The sequence below is a fragment of the Enhydra lutris genome, unplaced genomic scaffold (assembly GCF_002288905.1).
Source record: "Enhydra lutris kenyoni isolate GAN:26980312 unplaced genomic scaffold, ASM228890v2 scaffoldscaffold6, whole genome shotgun sequence".
Lineage (NCBI taxonomy): Eukaryota > Metazoa > Chordata > Mammalia > Carnivora > Mustelidae > Enhydra > Enhydra lutris.
Window position 1 is genome coordinate 39,697,842 of NW_019154090.1, and position 20,810 is coordinate 39,718,651.

A 20,810-nucleotide genomic window follows, 5' to 3' on the forward strand; every position below is an offset into this window, starting at 1 on the left:
ACCTGAGTGCCAACTAGTCTAGGATGGCCTCAGCTGGGATAGCTTGTCTGTTCAGCAGGCTGGCCTGGGCTCATTTACAAGGTTGCTGAGCAGAAGTGTGAAAGGCCTCTTGAGTCTCAGGCCTAGAACTGGCACAGGGTTGCTTCTGTCTCATTCTATAGGCCAAAGAAAGTTATAAGATCAGCCTAGATTCAGGGTGTGGGGAAACATATTCCATTTCTTGGAATGAAGAAATGATGGAAAGAGCTGTAGAGTCAGGTTTCCAAGAGTATGGATGCAAAGATGGGAATAATTGTTGCAATTTTCTATGCAGCAATTGCACTGATAGAAGTATCTACCACAGTAACGTTCTTTGAGCACAGATACAGGGACTGCCCAAGATAAGCACTGTACAAATATTACCTTATTTAATTAGAATGAGAACCTTAGAGGTAGATACTAATAGTATACTCATTATGTAGACGTAGAAACTCTAAGTGATAGAGTCTGGAAGTTTGATTCTAAAGCTCTGTTGATCACTTTGTTGACTTTGATTTTTTTTAATTGTATACATTTCTCAACAAAAAATTTTTGACATGCACTTATAAATTGTGTGTGTTTACTTTTAAATTATATACAGGTGCTTATTGTCAATCTCTGTGTTAAATATTAGTAAACTTGAGCTTAATTCTTTCTTTTTAGATAAAAAATATAAATATCAAGAGAAGTTTAAATATATTCTTACATCTCCTGTATGGATGTCTTGTGATCTTACTTTGGAGGCCATACACCAAAGACCTCTTTATGCCTGAGGTATTTCATGACTACTCTGTATATCACTGAGTGAAACAGCATTTAATTAAAATCCACTTGCTACTGGAGTTCAGTTCTAGTTCCAGTTAATATTGCCTGCTCTAATAGCAAACAGATAAGGGCAGGGATTCTATCAATATTTGATTAGGACTCATGGGGGAATATAGCTTTAGTTAAATTTAAAGGGGGTCTTCTGATTTGGTAGAGCCATGACTTGTGACTTGGTGCACCCGGTGAATTCTCAGATCACTTGCCACAGGCCCAACTACTCACCACTCTTTGGAGGTTTGTCAAAGAAAACAAGGTAGTATAGAGGAGTGATTCTCAAAGTTCTCTGTTGGTAGTGGGCTTCCATGCTATCTGTTGAGATTATTAAATGCATATTCGGGGGCCTCACTGCTAGGGAGACTGATTTTCTAGATTTGAGGTTGGGTCTAGAAATCCACTTTTTTTTTCCCCCCCAAGCTTCCCAGGTGATATTGGTCAGACTTCAAGAGCAATGAAACTTAAATTCATATCTGCCACTTAACAGGTGGATGGCATTAGACATTTACTCTTGCATTGGTTGAGTTTCTTCAGCTATATAAAATGGGAAAAGTAATAAAGCCCAGGACCATCTTGCAAGATTGTTTTGAGAGGGAAATATGTGGTCATTTTGCCAAAGGACTTTATAAAAAGTAATATATTAACATGTGATCTATTCCTCTAATTTTTTGGTCTGTTAAAAGATATACTCTCGGGGCGCCTGGGTGGCTCAGTGGGTTAAAGCCTCTGCCTTTGGCTCAGGTCATGATCCCAGAGTCCTGGGATCGGGCCCCCACATCGGGCTCTCTTCTCAGTGGGGAGCCTGCTTCCTCCTCTCTCTCTGCCTGCCTCTCTGCCTACTTGTGATCTCTGTCTGTCAAATAAATAAAAAGAATCTTAAAAAAAAAAGATATACTCTCCATAACTAAGATATTCTCTATATTGCTGATTACTTTTTATTTCAGTGAAAACATGGTTCTGAGCCTGTCTGTCCTCTTCACTTGCCTCCCAAGTAAAGGGACCATGGTTATACTTCTTTGCATGAATGGCAGTAAAAGAGAGGAAGGATTAAGAATATAAAGTTCGAGCAAACCTGGATTCTGAGCCTAGCTTCTTTGTGATCTTGCACTAACTCCTAAACATCTTCTTTGTTAAGTAGTCATTCTAATAGAGCTTACCTGTCAAGAAGTCTATGATGATTAAATGTAATAACATAACCAACATTTACTACATGCTTGCTACATACCAAGCATTATTCAACATGGTTGTTATGTAATAACTCATTTGCTCACAAAAACCTTATGATTTTGAAGAGAGGTCCTATAAGGGCCCCTGTTTTGCAGATGAAAAAAATCAAAGTATGGGGAGCTAAAATGGTGGCACTGGGACACAAATCTCTGCCTTTTGACTCTAGAACCATCCTCCTTCCCACTTTGCAGCACTGTCTTTTAAACAGGGAAAGCTTTCAAGTCACTTAACATATCAGAAGGCGCATGGTAAATCCTCAAAAGATGTGACATATTATTACCATCATTTGATTTCTTCACAGCTTCTTGCGGAATGCTTTGTGTGAGGTATTTGTTTAATAAATTTATGTTGATTTGATTTGGAAAGAACTCTTGTATTCTCTTGGGCTTCTTCTAAAAGATACATTCAATGAGAGAGTCTCTTATTTTTCAGGCTAATGTGATTCATGCGGCTGCTTTTAGATTAAGTTACTGTCTTTTATTTACAAAAGAAGATTAAATGAATATGTACAGATCGAAGAACTTCAAAATCTCCCTTGTTAAAAACTGTTTAAAAATTTGTCTTTGTAAGACAAAGAGGAGAACTCATAGGGCCAATTTATAAAATAACTGGATTTTGCTATATAATGTGTTTAATATTTTTCAAAACATATTTAGAAATCTTCCCTGGTTCTTCTTTTTTTTTTTTTTTTCCTAGCTCTTACAGTTAAAGGCAGGAATTACCGGTCCACTGTATCTGAAGGATTCCTGTTCAGTGCTTTGTGGCTTGCTTTTTCTTCCCTATTTTCAGGATCAACTTGTTCATCTGTATGTAAAATGGGGAACTTTACCTGAGGAAGGCCAAAAAGGCAGGGTGGAATGTATGGGGTAAAATAAATCTTAGGTCAGAAAAACTGATGTGGTTTCATGTCCCAACTCTTTTGTCTTTATTTTAGCTATTTAAATTAGTGGGTTAAGACAATCCTGTAAAAACATACTCAAACTCTACACCCCAAGGTACTACTGGACAAAAGTAAAAAAATAATCCCCCCTCAAGCACAACAGAAACCCATCTATCTACCCCATCCGGAGACAGATTCTCTAGGCTATGGTAGAAGGAAACCTACCTAAGATGGCATAATTAATAGGCTGAAGTCTTCTGGATTTAGATGTTGTTAGATAACTAGAGGAAATATGCCAGGAGTCAAAGGCCCTTGCCTTAGTTAACCATCTGCCTGCAAGCATTTTGGCCCTGGTGTCAGGATAGTAAAGGCAGGTTTTTCAGTACAGCAGAAAATCTGGTTTTTGGAAGATGTTGCAGCCAGACTTCCCTTAGCCCTAATGAAGAGCAGCTCTATGAGTGACCTCAGTGTTCACTCCATTCCTAGCTGATCATACCACAGACAGTTTTTTCGGCAGTCCTCAGCCTTTATCCTCTATTAGTCTGGCTTCAATCACAAAGTGAGAGGAACAACTATTTGAATGAATAGGACAGGCTGGCTTTGGTGTTCACGGAGTCCTTAGTGTCTAGCATGAGTAAGAACTCCCAAGGCATACCAAAGGAAATGAACTTGGTTAAGATAATATGTTCATTCTAGTGGCAAAATCTAAACATTTTTTTGCATATAAGTTTAAAAAACAGTAATCAAGCTGAATGAAAATTATCGTTGGAATATTTACAGTTGAAGTAAAAGTATCAGCCAAGGCAAACTACTATAACAAACACCCCCAAATCTCATAGGTTTTGCATAATAAACTTTTGCCTATCTCTGGATTGACAGTCCAATATGGGAAGTGGGGGTGAGGTGGAGCTCTGTTTCCACACAGTCATTTAGAGATTCAGGCATTTTCTGTTTAGTGGCTGTACCATCTCATGGGGAATTAGAGTCTTCATGCAGGAATGCATGCAGACAACAGAAGATTATGTGGAAGGCCGGGTGCCCGAGTTTAGGGATTAGACACAGAAGTAGTTACATCATTTTTACTGATACTCCTTTGAATAGAACTCAAACTCATGACCTCACTACAAGGGAGGCTGGGAGTTGCTTTCTAGCTTTATAACCAGAAAGAAAAATAAGTGGACTTCAGTAAGTATATTTAGTTATGGAGCTTAGTAGTCATTTGTTTTTGTTTTTGTTTTTGTTTTTGTTTTTTTCCCCTCTGTGAATATATCTTTTATAGGGTAAAGAGGCATCAGTAGTCTTATTGCTCTCTGGAAAATTGTGCTCAACTTTCATTTCTCATTTAGACTTTTGGTCTTGGGTTTTTTGTTTGGTTGCTTTCTGTTTTTGTTTTTTGGTTGTAATCGGATTTAGACATTTTGGGTCAGACTGAATACCTTCTATGACAGTGTAAATACTGACTGGTGGTCCGCTATCCCCTCCCACCTGGGGGCTGAGGGTGGGAGAAATAGAAAAAGTACTGCTGTGTTACATCTCACATCTTGCCACTACCCAGCCTGATGCCTTTTTAGGCTGACCCCAAGAGAAGGTAAAGGAGCAGATTTTCTGGTAGGCTGCATTAGAGCCAAGGGAAATGGGTAAATTTTCAGATTCAGTGAATTGTTAACACTTTTAATATGGAAGCTCGCCACTAGGTTTGTGACCACATTGTGACTCTGTATTTAACTTTGCTTTTCCATTTCTGGTTCTTTGGATTTAACTAGCCTGATTACTTCTTTAGTATTAATTAAAAAAAAAAAAAAGACTACACTAGTTTTCGTCCCAAATTTACTTGCATTTAATTCAATTTACAAAAGTCAGTTCTTACAAAGTCAGCTGTTAAGATAACTAGGGATATAGGGGCTCCTGGGTGGCTCAGTTGGTTCAGCTCAGGTCGTAATCCCGGGGGCCTGGCATGGAGCCCCATGTTGGGCTCCCGGCTCACCAGGGAGCCTGCTTCTCCCTCTCTCTCTGCTGCTCCCCCTGCTTATGTTCTCTCTTTCTCTCTCTCTCTCTCTCTCTCTCAAATAAATAAATGAAGTCTTAAAAAAAAAAAAAGATAACTAGGGATATAGAAAGAGTAAGCCACCTCCTGTACCCTGAATGACTAAAGCAGTAGAGACTTTTTAGCATATAACCAGTCTGCTGTGTTTATATAATAGCTATAAAACAATTTATAAGTATGAAAATAAGGGTACATGCCAGAATGTGGGAACATAAAAAGACATTATTGTGGACTGTAAATGTTGTGAATGGCTTTTTAGAGGGGGTAACATTGCAACTAGAAGTTGAGCAATGAGCAAGACCTTGCTAGGCAGGAAACAGGGGAGGGGTAGCTGGATATTCTAACACTTTGCAAAGGAAGTTGGGTTGTGTTTAGGGAATGGCAAGGATTTAGATGTGTCAGATTACACAATGCCAAGGGAGTGAAAGTGGGATGATGTGAGGTTGGGAGGTTAAGTTGGAACCACATTTGTGAAGTGTCTAAAAGACCATGATTTATAGTTAAGGGTTTTATAATGTAAAATATGGGAAATAACAAACATTACCTTAGTATGGAAGTGATGAAATAAGATTTGCATTTTAGAAAAAATAAGTCGAGCAAAAGAATTGACAATAAGTTAGAGAATTTTAAGATCTCATACTGAGTTTATACGTGTAGAGACATTATTTATTTTTTGTCTTTCAAAGACAAAATAACCCACTCTCAAGTACAGATTGATACAATAGATAATACCATTTCCTTTTTTCTCCCATGTACTTTTTCCAAAGGCCACATATAGCTCTAAAATAATATGATATCATGTTTTAGCCAATAGAAAATGCAGTGTATACTTCCAGCTTCTGATAATGACAGACTAGCGTATATCAGAGTAGACTTCCTACCAGTTGTAATTTAAAATTCTTGACAAAAATATAAAAGCAATGACAGAAACTGTTTATAGGCACTAGAGAGCAACTAAAAGCAAGCTGAAACCGAAAAGGATTCTACCTTGGAAAGAAGAAAACCACACTGGGTGAGATCCACATTTAAATGGCTTTGACCCCACGGTCCCTCTATGCCCCACATGGGAAGTGGCTGATAGGGCTCAAAGGAAAAAACAGTAGATTTACTGGCTTTAGGAGTCACAGGACTGAATTCAAGGTTGTCAGAACGAATAGGAATTGAGATTAAGATTCCTGAAGGGAGAGAGTCACAGGGGAGGGAGCTCCGAAATCTGTAAATGAATACCTGTGATCTTTGGCAGAGCCTTAAACTGTACATGTACAGATAAAGAGTCCAAGGAGCCCAGGAAGAAAACGAGAGTTAGAAGGATGAAAGAACTGAGCAGAACATTCAGTTTCTCACTTCAGGGATATAAAGTTTAGAGTTTTAGTTCCCCCGAGTTAGAAGGAATTGACAAACACTTGGGTTTTCCATTGAAACTCAGGAAGGTTCATTCTTGGGGAGTGAAGACCATCTCCTAGGAGTAAGGGAAAAAACTGGAATAAACCTGCCTTAACAAAGCCGAAACTTACACCTCCGTGTTACCTGGCAGTAATCTGCTTGCCAGAGCAAACGTCAATGCTGTTTGGAGGAAGAAAATATAATTTAAAATCTTTACAACATATTCACAGTGTTTATATGCCATCAGTAATTGCTGGACATGCAAAGGAACAAGAAAATGTGACCCAGAGTCATGGGAAAAATCAGTCAATACAAACAAACTCATAGATGACATAGACACTGGAATTGTCAGACAAGAGAACTTTTTAGGTTGTTGGAAACATTTTGCGTCTTTATTGGTATTGTAGTTACATGAGTTACATGAGTGTATACCTTTATATACTCATCAAAACTGCACATTTGAAATCTGTGCCTGATGGTATGACCGTTACAACTCATAAGTAGAACTGATGGGAACTGAAAGGCCATGTAATATGGTGCTTCAACATGCGACATGCAGGGATTGAGGTAAGATGACCTGGATTCCAGTCCTGAAGGCGGTGAATTACAGTGGATCACAGTATGGTTGCTCTATCAGACAAACCTAAGGTTTTGAATCACATTGCCAATATTTTGTGAACATTGGTAGGTTACTAACACCTTCTAAGCTTCTCTAAAATGAAAATGATAAAATTAGAGTCGGCTGGTAGAGTTGTCCTGAGTATGGTGGCTGGCATATAGATGCATTCAATAAATTTAAGCTGAAGTCTTTATTATTAAATAGCTTTTCAGCCACCTTTTCAGTGCTCTAATGCAGTCATGAATGCTTATATAACATGAAGATTTTGAGAATTAGATATCTACAAGCTGCATTATACTGCAATCTAAATAATGCAGACAATATTTGACAGCATATGATTAAATACACTAGCAAATCCTATTTTAATCATCCATTTCAAACTAAGTAACTAATTCTCTTTGCCAAGAAAAAAATGTTCAATTTAAAATACTTCTCTCATAAAATAAAATAAAATAAAATAAAATAAAATAAAATAAAACAAAATACTTCTCTTGAAGCTCTTATAAAAAAAAAATTCAAACATAAATTAGGACCTGATATTTTTCCTAAAAGTCTCACCCTCTGTTTCCCATCTCATGATCACTTTTTATATTTTAGTATATTTTGGGGGGGTGCATATATGTGTGTGTATGTATGTGTATGTATCTGTGTATAATTGTGTGTGTATAACTTTGTAAGCAAAATTGTGACTATATGATTTATATACTCTTCTAAACCTGACATTTCCCTTCAAAATCTTTCCATGTTTAGGACTAGTTGCATATAGAGTTAGCCCATTCTTTTTAGCAGCTGCATAATAATATTGCATTGATGGATTTTGATTTATCTAATTTCCCCTCTGAGAAGTTCCAAGTTTCCCCTATTATAAACAACTGACATTTTAGAGTTACAGCTTTTGCACTTATGTTAATTATTCCATAGAATAATTTTTTTTAAAGTAGAATTGCTATGTGAAAAAGTTTGAACAAAATTTATTAAGGTTTTTTTGGAAGAGAAAAATTGTAGGTGTGAGTATATACATGACTGAACAGTGAAAGAATGAGGATCAGAACGTTGAAGATTCTCTGGGTCAATTACATGGTGGTGTGGACAGTGGAGAGAGGGGGACATCTTCTGACCTCTAATATCCTGCTTTATTTTCACATCCCAGCTGACTCTTACTCTCCCCCTTTTTGTCTCTTTACCCTTCATTTAGCAATCTTTCATTTCCTTTCAGTCCAAGGGGCCCATTCAACAACAACTAAGAACCCAAGTTTTCCATTTCCTAATGTAAGTGCATATGATCTTTGAGCTTTCCATCTGTGCACTCATACCCACCCCATCCAGTCATATGAAGTTTTAATTTCCAACAGCATCAGATTTGTGCTTTCAAAAGGCGAGTCTCACTGTGTAGGCCAGATGTGAAGGGGAAGAATGAGAGGCCAGAGGACTGAAGGGACTTCAGACTGGTGAAAGGCAGGAAGCTGTTCATGTAGAGGAGTGAGGGCAGGAACAGCTGAAGTTCTTGGCTTAGTCCCTGTCAGATAAGTGAGGGTGGTTTTATGGGAATTTACTAAGACACAAGCTATGTTTGTGTCCTGCTGTTGGGGGAGGGGGAGCTCTGAGGTGTGGCTCTTTTTTTAATGACTTTAATTCTACTCTCAGTTTTAGAGTGAGTACGGGTGTTTTAGAGAGCTATTCTCACTTTCTTCTTGACCTTTTCCTTCTATAACCTGTGGTATGTTAGAGGCAATACTTACCATCTTGGGAGACAGAACTGTTAGCATTTCTTTTGCACCGTGTGTTCAGTGACCTCAAGTTAATAGTTTGAAATTGGACATAGTGGGGATATTTACACAATTGAGAGTGGAAAAGGCAACAAATCAGGGATTCCCCCATCCCAAGACATGCTGTTGTTTAATGTTTACCAGCACACTACATAACTTCTGTAACCCTTCTACCTCTGCTCAATACACACACACACACACACACACACACACACACACACACACACACGCACACACACGACAACAGTGTTTAAAGGATTGGACATCATGGGTTTTCTTCCTTGAGACTACGGTGATTTTCAAGACAAACAAATTGAGTTCTTTTTCTCGTCTTGTTTCTGGTTTTACATTTACTTCCAAAAGGACAAAAATGAGCTAACTTTTTCTCTCTCTCTCCTAGTGGATGGCTGCATTCACAGAGCAGCTGGACCCTGTTTACTGGCTGAATGTCGTAACCTGAACGGCTGTGAAACTGGACATGCAAAAATCACATGTGGCTATGACCTGCCTGCAAAATGTGAGTACAATTCTTGTGAACACCGTTTCCACATCCACTGAGCACGCTTATATGGTTTTATCCCTCAAGTGTGTAACTGGAAAAGGAAATGGTAGTGGCGATATTTAATTAAACATGCTTATATTCGGATTTGTACTTGGTAATAGAGTGTGTGTTCCAGATAGTTCTTCAAATGTATTTGTGAGTGTAGGTGATATTTGTTTAGGTCTTCGACAGAGTGTTTCTGAAACAGAGAAATAAAAATATGAGCAAAATATACATTGTAGTATTTAAGTGCTGTGGAGTGACAGCTTTTGGAAATGATGCCAATTTCTTATTCCTTGTTCAGGTTTCTTGATTGTGGATGTGTTTAGAGCAAAGGAGATCAAAGTGATGTATTGTGTTTTCAGCTGCCATGTAAAGGCTGATTGGCAATTACAGCCAAGGCATCTGTCACACTTTGCTTTCAGGAAAAGCCAATGGAATGTGGTTGTCAGTGTGAGAATGTATTTGCTCTTTGAATGTGGAATGGTCAAAATTTCCATTATATTTGAATAGAGAGAAGTATTGCATTTGATTGACCTTGTTACCTAGTCGTTTAGCCAGCTGAGTGGGGGTGGTATGGAATAAAAATACTGAGAGAGAAGCTGGTTAAAGGCATGGATTTTTTAATCACATAATCTTCAGGGCTTGACAGGTGGAGGTAAAGGGTTTCATTGCACCGTTAAGGTGTTCATTGATCTGGAAATTGGGACACCAATTAGTTGTTTATTCTATTCTTCTGCTTCTTATGATACTGCCTGGGCCTGTGAATACATTTTATGTAAGAGTGAAGTGTGTTTTTGTTTTTCCTTTTTTTTTTTTTTTATTTTGCAGTGGAGAAAATGTGAATAAAAAATAATAACACAATCTGTAAGATGCTTGTTGGGCTCTGTATAGACAGGTTATGTAAGAATGAATTTCCTATGGGTATGTGTTAGTGGAAAGATAGTGTGTTATATTTTAAAGATTACTTTAGAGAATGTTTAAGTCTGAGGTTTTATAGTAAATGTCATATATTAAAATGATATTTTTTCTTTATAAACATTATAATACTGCATTCTATATTTCTCACAGTGGGTTCTAGTGAATGTATATCAACTTATCTACTATTTAATTTCTCCTTCAGTGACTTCTCCCTTTTCTTTCTTCCTTAGTGTTTTTACCTTGTGTGAAAGAGTCAAATCATGTGCCAAAAGGCCCCTCACGGACACTTGAAATGTGTATTTAGTCAAATAAAGTCCTTTGTGTGCAGTGGTGTTTCAAACAGTTCTCCCTTTGAGTCAGAAAACCTGAGTATTAAAGGTGATTTCCCTTTCCAGGATTATATGTCTCTATGTTTACAAATATTGGTCATTTTTTTCTTTTTAACACCGTACTACCTTTGTGATATAGCTAACGGATACCACCCTGAAAACAAGCAGATTATTGATTACTTTCAGACTTGTGTCTGTCCTTAAATTAAACTAAGAAATAAGTCCTGGTTTCCTACTGCTTTACTACTTTCTTTCTTATGTATTAAAGCACAAATAAGAAATTCTTTAACTCTGAGATTTTCGAAGACAGATAACCTCAGTATTACCAAATATGACCAAATGAAATGATGGCTTTAGTGTGTGGGTTGATGCCACAATGATTCTGTCTAATGTTCTTGCTCCCATATGACATCCCTCCAAGTTGTCCAGCTTAGTTCAGGGTTATTGAGGGAGGTATATAGATCATGACACCAAGACCTGTGCTTGAGTTGTTTCATGATTAAGTCATATCTCTGAGCTAAGATGTGGCTTTATGGGCGCCCCCGCAGGCCAACTGAGTCTTTGTGGCACAGGGACTTTAGTTAATGAAAGTCTGTCCACAGGACTTGGTACGGAATCTGTGTGAACTGAGTAATGAGAGCCTTATACACATTCAGGTCACCGTGCACAGCCCACAGGGCACATCGAATTAGAAAATCATCCAGCACCATAGAAAGGACTGGACTCGGGATGGCAGTGCCACCTCCTGAAAGTCACACACATGGACTACCTGTGAATAAGTCTTGGTATTTCTCTATATTTAAAAGATTAGTGATCTATATTAGAAACAAAGAAAACCAAGGAAAGCAATCAAGCAATATGGAAATGAATAATAATAGCTTACATCTGTATGACACTTTATAGTTCCACAGTACTTTCACAAGCCTTTATATTTTAAATTATATTTTATAAACATTGTGTGTGTGTGTTGATTTTCCCTTTTCCTATCTCTGAAAGATGTTTTTCTTTCTCATCACTTTGGTTCATCCATTTCAGAGTCATTAACAATCCACAGATGTGCTTTTGTAGAGAAAGAATGAAAGGGAGCTCATTACATACTGTTTGGGTCATTTTCTCCCTCTATATTTAATAATTCCATGACAGTTTGACAGCAGAAATTAGTTCCTATCTGTCCTCTGTGACAGCGGGTTTATCATTATGGGGTACTAAAGCCAGTCATCCAGCCACCAATGATACTATCTCCATGCATCAGCAATTTGTTTGGAAAACACTCTTGTCTAGGTTACAGACAAACTTGGTTATTTTGGACTGGTCTTTGCTTCTTCTATGCTGCCAAATTACTCTGTTCATAAATGCTTGTATTTGAATTAATCATGTTTGTAGTCTATATTCTGTGACTCATCATAACTGGGGGAAGATAAGCCTCATATTAAGTTTATTCTTCATCGTTTGGGTATTTTGATTTCTTTTGATGTAGAATATCCAATCGTTCTTTTCAAAAGCAATTGGAAGAGTGGACAGAATATTGGCAAATATTTCATTAAGGAGATTGCTAAGAAATGACTTAAGAGGTAGACTAAGGACTGATTATACAGTTGGACCTTTTGGGACCTTCTCTTTTACAGTATTAGACTCATAATAAAATTTATATTTCTATAGCATTTTAGAAGCTTATCAACATGTGGGACCTTTCTATTCATGCTGTCATCATTCTGTCAGAGGGCCAACTTCATGTGGTAGAAGTTTATCCCAAGAGTCACAGTTTTACCGTCAATATCTAGTATAGTATTTCCTGGATATGTGCTGAATTAATGTGGATGAACGAGTGATCAAATGAATAGTTTCAGAACTTTTCACGAGGAAAATAGCTTTGCAAATGTTTCTTCTACTAATTCTTTCCCTCCTGCAATGCATCTTTCCCAGTGCTGGGAGGTTAATGTTTCTAAGTCCAGAGTCCTCTCTATAAGACTCTAAGTGATGTGGCCCTCCTTACATCTCGGACATCATCTCCCTCTGTCCTCTTCCTTGCTCACATAGGTTGCTTTGCTGATCTGCAATATATTTGCATTAGAGTTCCTTCTGCCTGGAATTCTATTCTATTACATACCTACCTGGCTTGCTCCCTCACCTACTTCAAACCCTTGCTCAAATATAACCTCCAGTATTGCCCTAACCAACCTGTTTATAATTGTTTTCCTGCTTTATTTATAACTGATTATCTGTAGTATTTAACCTTCAAATATGTGGTACCATTTATTTACTGATTTTGTTTTTTGTCTGTTTCCCCCTATGAAAATGAAGGCAGAGATTTATTTTTTCCTGCACCTTTTTCATTTATTGCTGTATCCATACGGTTAGAGAAATGTTTGACACATAATAGGGACTCAAAATCTGTTGAGTGAATGGGTAAAAACCTAACTCTACTCCTCTCAAAATCCTTGGATGGGTCTTTCTTTAAACACAGACTTGTTAGCCTGATTACCTTTGGCCTTCCATGATTTACTGCCATATCCTGAACTAACAAGCTTTTACATGATCTGAATTGCTCACGCTGGTTTCCCTGCACACAGGGTCTGTATTTGGGGCCATCTGGAAAGCTCTTTGCCCCTTTCCTGTCTTTTGGACTCAACTCAAATATCACTTCTGTCATGAAACAAGTCTTCCTTATCAACTTAGCTAAAAGCGCTTTCTTTTTCCTTCAAACTCATAAATACAGCTTGTTAACATGCTGAGGACACTTTTCACTACTTTTTATATTGTTATACATACAAGCTTTCCACCTTTCTATCAGTTCCTTGTATATAATGGGTACTAGAGAAACATCTGCTAAATGAAATTACTTGTTCAAGGTGGAAGATTGGTTGATAATTGGTGATGGGCAAATGTAAAAGACAATTTATATTAATATCCCTGAGAAATGATAAAATTAGTGTTAATTATCCCGTTTTTTTTTTAAAGCATATTTTAACATACGTCTAATTCCAAAATCTCTTGTTTAAGGAATTTACTTTTAGTGGTTTTTCTCCTCAGAGTGGAACAAATAGAAATAAAGAAACCATATCAACTTTATTTAATGATTTTTGGGATAGCTTGGATGTCTCTTCTATTTCTTGAAAATGCTCCATTTTTAGGCATTAAGGCTGAATAATCATGAATGATAAGTGGAAAAATATTAAAATCTGTATATAAAATGGTGGGATTTGTTTCTTTTATTCTTTCCATATAATCTTTGGAAGATATCAAAGAGTAATATTAGCATCCAACTCACAGGTTTTTGTTAATCATTTGAAAGGAGACTATAGGACGAGAGACCATAGTACAGCATGTTTGAACATCATAGAATGATATGAATCAGAATCCTCATTCTATTCCTAGGTGCAATAATAATCAGATGTTAGTAGCTTAAAAGGTAGAGTTGATAATAATTAATATTTCTCCTGTGCCCTTCCTTGAGAAATCATAGTACTTTGAAACATTAGCTCATCAGTCCTTTTTGAAATTTCTATGAGGAAGTGCTATGACAAGTCATGGTATTTTCTTTCAACACAAAGGAATATTCAGATACAGAGGGGTTAAATTTGTCACTCTCAGTAACAAACTATGTCCATGTTAGGAGCATGGCAGGTAACTCAGTGTCACCTGCTTAGGGCAAGAGTCTATGGCAGCTGTTGGCCAAGGTCTGCCGCCTGTTTTTTATAAATAAAATTTTATTAGAATACAGCATCTGTTTGCATATTGTCTATAACTGCTTTCATGGGACAGAGTCAAGTAGCTGCAACAGGAAATGTAGGACTAGAAAGCCTGGAATATTTACTATCAGGCCCTTACAGAAAGATTTTGCCAATTCCTGGTCTTCGGCAATCTCTCCCCCCACCCCCTTTTTTTTATAAAGGAGGAAGCTGAGATTCAGAGAGGTTAAATATTTATTGAATTTTATTGAACATATGTGATTTAGATCCCTACTGATAAAAGTGGGACTAAAATACCTACCGTCCATTTCTTGTGACAACTCTTGCTTCTATTGCCCCAGTAGAGCGTCACCTTGGGAGGATGATCTGAAGCCTTTTAAATCTTTCAAATTATAAGGCCACCTTGAAAAAAAATACCTTGAAAAAAAAATGGTCATTTTTCTCAGTAGGGTTAGAACTGGAAAGTGAGTAAGTCAAGTCTCTGAAGGGAGAGTTAATTCAAACCACTGAAGTCTGAGGCAATAAATCCTTATTCCTTGCTTCCTCCCTCCAGTGGTGGTAGCTAATATGCTGAAAGGGAGCCTGTAGTCCTGAGTAAATTCAGTTTCTAGAGTAGGTAACTCATAAGATGGTTCTGAGTTAGTTCTCTGCTATGTGTGACCTGATTTCAGCCATCATGGGCTCCACCAGCAGGTGTCTGATTGTGAAGGCAGTGGAGTGGGCATGCTGTCAAGAATAGGACTCTGTCAGGCTTTGATGGAGATCTGAGGGCCCTCCTGAGCCCCTTCCATAATTAAATGACTTACATTACACAAAGAGAAAAATGGCTTTTGAAGAACATAAAACCATCTTCCTTCCTGAAAAGAGACATGGGGTTGTTCCTCCTAAAACCAACTCTGATTGGCTCATTTTCCTTAAGTGCTTTTGGCATTTAATTACTATTTGAATCTATTTCTTCATAATTACCACCCCTTTCATTTATATTAAGCAGTTTTATACATTTTATCTCCTTAGCGATCCTTATGATGAATGTGGAAGTGAAAAGGGTGGAAAGATTGTAAAACCCAGAGTAGTGGTTCTCAAAATGCAGTCCCCAGAGCACCTGGGAATTTGTCAGAGATGCAGATCCCTTTGCCCCACCCAAGATCTCCTGAATCAAACTTTGTGGTTTAACAAACTCTCTGTGCAAGCTCAAGCTTGAGCAATCCCTGACCTAGACAGTGGAAAGACCCTGACCAGAACCCTTGCCTTTTAATTACCCTAGTCCTGTTTTGCTACACAACATAGACATCCTTTTGGGTTGCAAATTAGGGCTTTCTTTGACAGAACTCGGACATGCTCTTTTCCTTTGTGGCTTGTTCACCATGAATATCTGCTTCCTTGTTTATTGCCTGCCTTCTCAAAAAGAGTAACAGTTTAAGGAGAAAGAAGTCTTATCAGTCTCATTCACCCCCAATATCCTTAGTATCTGACATAGTATCAAAAACCAAGCTCATGGCTTTTGATACATATTTACTGGAGGAATTAATGAAGGCATCCTCTTTGTGATAGTCATAGGGGCCACTGCAGGAAACCAACCAGGAAGACATTCAAGATAGGACTACATGTTTCCAGAAATCTGCAGAGCTAGTACTGCTACCACCCCAGCATCTCCATTTACCTGTCACCGGTCATGCTGTTTGCTCATAGACTCTAGCAGGGCAAGAAAGCACAGGAGAAGCAAAGTTTGCTTAACTTGTCCACATGGCACCCAGATAACCTACACTTAGATTACTTTCTTTCATTTTCTCTCCCCACCCCCGCCTTTTTTTTCCCCATTGTGATAACATAGATTCCATCTCCAAGTGGCTTTGGGATGAAATAACTAAAGACTCTAATAGTAAATGCTGTCTTCTAAAAATAACGATATCTTGCAAACAGCTAGTGTTTACATTGTTGTATTACTAGCTGAGCATAGAATAAGTGCTTGTGCTTGGCTTGAGTTATTTGAGATCTTAGCAGGCCTTCAGAGGACACTATCTATACCTTCTTTTGCCTATGTGATCAATAGGAAATAGCAGTGTAAATCAATTCTGGGTAATAATGTAAATGGGCTCTCGAAGGCAATTCTTGCTGTGAAATAAGTAGTTAGCTGTGACACCGGCATTAACCGCAGTGGGGGTAATCAGCCTTTGGATGTGTTTAATCAGAGTTATCAGCTAAGATTAAAAAGAGAGCCACTGTTGTGCAGGGATAATCATTTTCAGGATTTAAAGATGAATATTTGAAGGTGTTCTCATAAATTAAAGCCATCAGAATTGCTTTGAGTAATTTGAGGTCAGGCACAAGCAAACAGGAAAGGTTAATCTCAGAGCTGCAGTAGTTAATGCACAGGAATTGCAGAATACATTTATTGAAATAAATAGTGAATGCTGAGTTAAATGAAGATTTCCCCCCATTGCTAAGATGTTTCTTGAGCTGTTACTAACCTATATGATTTGATTAAAAAGTGGGCAACACCTAGCAGTTTGAAAATTTATTGATTATACTTGCAATTAATTATCAAACCCAAATACTAAATATTAGACTACATTATGGCTTGATTAGAGGTAGTTCCAATTGAAAACATTGAAGAAACCAAGTTCTTCCCTATAGAATTAAAGATGGATTTTGGGTCGAGAACGAGTACGCTAAACATTAAGGTAGAAAGTCTGATGAGAGGTCTTAATTCCAGGATATTCTAATTGTTTGGTAAAGTCCCTCAACCTCTGAGCCTAAGTTTCTTCATCTGTTATCATCTGGGAACAGTCGTATCTACCTTGGGTGAATTTGTAAAGATGCAGAACCACTTTTTATCAGGGTAAGACATACTATAAGTGTATGGTTCCATTATTACTTGTAAAATGCTTAGCATACCTCATTTACTTATTCAGTCAATGTTTTCTGAGTACCTACTTGGAGTTAGAGTGCTCTTCTGGAATGTAGAAAACTATAGTGAAAAACCTAAGGTTCGAGTACTCTTAAGATCTTAGGTTCCTGGCACAGAGAGGCAGTTATTAAACACATTCACGTAAGAGCAGAGTACCTCAGATCATGGCAAGGGATATGAGGAAAATAAAGAGTGGCAACAGAGTGGAGAGTAGAGGGAAGGGGCTACTTCTCCTATGGTGGCAGGGGAACACCACCCCTCAGAGAGTAATGGAGCTGAGAGTCATAAGCTATCTAGGAGAAATTTATTGCTGGCAAAGGGAAAGTAATTTACTGTAGGGTTAAAAAAATTCGCCTTGCCTGATATCTAAAACAAGCTAGTCTCTGACTTCTTCAACTGTTCTTCCTTTGTGTGGATATTATATTTCAGTTCTGATGTATGTATAATCTTAATTGTCTACTTTTTGGAGCTAATAGAGATAATGCTGCTGAAGTTGACAGGGATTTTAATGATTATCTTATCGGACCTCCTAATTTTACAGTTAAGGAAACTGAGGCCCAGAAAGATTATTTAATTTTTATTTTTTATTTACCATGTGATAAAGGACAGAGCCAAGACTAGAGTCTGGGTTTCCTGACTCACAGTATAATAGGAATTAAGATAGATAGATAGGAATTAAGAAAAAATAATCCCATATCATCCTCAAGACTCAGACAGACATTTGCTCCAGCTTCCTCCTGGTATCTTGTTCTCAGATGAAAGGGAAGAGCTTCAAAAGTCATTCTGAGAAAGAACTTTATTGGTTTTAAAAATACATCCACGAGTTCTTTGGTATTCCTCCCCTGGAGTGGTAGAGTTTAATTCCCCTCCCCTTGTATGTGACCTGAACTAAATGACTCCTTTCTAGTGAATAGAATATAGCAGAATAATAGGAATTACTGAGATTAGGTTACAAAAAGACTATGGCTTCCATCTTTAACTCTCTCTCTCTCTCAAATCACTCTGTTTCCTAGGGCTGCCATAACAAAATAACATACATTTGATGGCTTAAAATAGCACTTTATTCTCTCATAATTCTGGCAGCCAGAGGTCTGGAGTCAGGGTGTTGGCAGGACTCTACTCCTTCTGGGGACTCTAAGGGGAAATCCATCCTTGCCTTTTCCAGCTTCTGGTGGCTCCAGGTATTTCTTGGATTATAGCAACATAACTCTAATCTTTGCCTCCATTTTCACATGGCCATCTTCCCTATTCTCTTTTTTTCTTCTCCTATGAGGACACCTGTCATTAGGCCTTCCCTATTCTAGAATGATCTCAAGGTCTTAAGATCCTTAACTTAATTACATCCTCAAAGATCCTCTTTCCGAATAGGTGCACATTCAGATTCTGGGGCTTAGGTCATGGAGATATCATTCTGGAGTCACCATTCAATCGACTACATACTCTCTCTGGTGAAGTCAGCTTGCTTGTTACAAAGCTGCTCTGAGGAGAAGAAAACCTGCTACCATGTTGTGAGAGAACTCAGACAGCTCTGAAGAGACTCCTAAGGCAAGAACTGAGGTCTTCCTGTAACAGTGTGAGTCAGCTTGGAAGGAGATCCTCTGAGATCTGTCAACAGTCACTAAAGTGTGCTTGGGAGACAGATACCTTCCAGACCCAGCCGAGCTTTCTGATATTCTGATACTCGAACTTGAATGCAACAGCTTGGAAAACATGGAGCCAAAACCACCCAGTGAAGCCACTCTCAAGTTCCAGTCCTGAAAACCTGTGTGATAACAAATATTTATGATTTTAAGTTTGGAATATTTGTTACATAGCAATAGGTAAGTAATACAGCAGCTATGGCCATGAAGTTCATTTAACAAGATAAGGAGCCCATTCCCAGAATGGTTAGTGTCTATTTTGCTAGCACATGACCTGCCAGGCTGAGGGACAGGTAAGGTGACATGCAGGGTGAAAGCAAAAAGAATTTGGGGTAATGTGAAAATCGGTGATTTTAAAATAAAAAAATGCAACCATACTCCTTACCATACCTCTCTCAGGCAGTGTGTGTATATGTATATATGTATATATGTATAATCAGTTTTTCAGAAAACTGTTATGAATAGAAACTTTCCATTTTTACAAGAAATATTTATATTTTAAATTTAGTATATGTTATATATATATATATATAGAGAGAGAGAGAGAGAGAGAGAGAGATATTAGAGGCAAGGAGAACCTAAATTTAGCTCAGTAAAGAAGGATTGGGAGAAAACAACACAAACCCAAACATACAACTGTGTATTGATATTTACCTAATATTCCTTAAGAGTCTTTAGTCTTCGCACTTGTTACTCACATGCTCTTTATTGTTAGGAATTGCCATTTTCGTTTTGAGGGGAAAAATTAATTCAGCCTTTATACTGTGTGGAAGCTGTAAACTGAGCAGAAGTAGCTTCCTATTTACGTTTATGGCAGTGCCCTTCTAAATCTGTTTGCTCTACCAGGTGGTGTGTTTCCCATTAGCTCGTTCATTTGTTAGAACCACCTAGAGTTTGCTCCATTTCTAATCACACGCTATTTGTGAAATCCCTATAATTTCCTACGGCCTTCTGAAGCTTTCCTTTTCCTACCTGTGACATTTTGAGGAAAGATTTATTCCTCCTCTATATTTATTCTGCTTAGTGAATATCACCAGAGGCAACCTTAACTGTATTTTTTGCAAATTTTCTTTCAAATTGTGTCTGGATTGTATTTAGAGTACAGTTACCCATTTGAAAGTCTGCAGAGTGCAAGGGGCTATCATAGAAATTCCTTCCATATGCAGACACTCAGGTGTTGCTTTTTTATATCATGGCACGTGATGCCAAACTTGTCTTTCCTCCCACAGCCAGATGATTGTGCTCCTGTTGTAACGTCACTCCTGTACCTCAGTGTGTCAGATGCATACTTATATGCATGTTTTCTCACGTACTCTATTAGGAGTATATTCTCATTATGCTGAGCACAGCTTTTCTTCTGCATTACAATGTTTTATGATTATGGCATTCAGGGACTTTTTTTTTTTTTCCCCCAGTCTATGGAGCCCTTTGGAAAATATCCTGGGAGAGTTTGGGTTAGTGGATGGCTTGATGGAACTCGGGTGGAGAGTCTGACAGGATCTCCCAGGAACTCCCAGAAGGCAGAGGAAATATGACTGCTGTGCTGGGCAGGCTGAGAGGACTGAGCCCTCCTTCTCCACGTATCCATGACATACCTTACCTATTGTTTTAAAATTAAGAAAAGCCATTTTGGTTTAACATCCTCTTAATAACACTCAGTGCCCAAATAGTTGAGTGGATGCCAGGAATGAGAGATTGAGAAACCCCACATCAAAGTGTATCCATCAAAAATGACTAGGGCTCTGTTTGTAGAATATTATACCATTGTGAGATTGATTCATATAATTATCCACATAGAGGGAAGTGAAGTTTAGAGAACCACATATCATAAAAGAGTTAATATTTCAAACATTTCCTTATATTTTCTGTTGTCTTTAAAGCAGTGTTTCTCCATGTACCAAATTAACTGGTTGTCATGGCACCAAACCTGTTACTTTTAAACACAGTATCACACTCCAGGCAACATTCTATTGTTTATGCCTATTGTGAGATTAACCATCACATGGCATTTTTTTTTTCCATCTTG

At 37.9% G+C, this 20,810-nt stretch overlaps 1 protein-coding gene across 1 annotated transcript in view; it reads left to right on the top strand.

Annotated features, from left to right (window-relative positions):
• Positions 1-20,810, top strand: part of LOC111141568 (MACRO domain containing 2) — a 1,949,692-nt gene that overhangs the window by 659,135 nt on the left and 1,269,747 nt on the right. Inside the window, exon 5 of the mRNA XM_022494211.1 lies at positions 9,157-9,273. Coding sequence (XP_022349919.1) covers positions 9,157-9,273 — 117 coding nt within the window. The remainder of the gene's footprint in view (positions 1-9,156; positions 9,274-20,810) is intronic.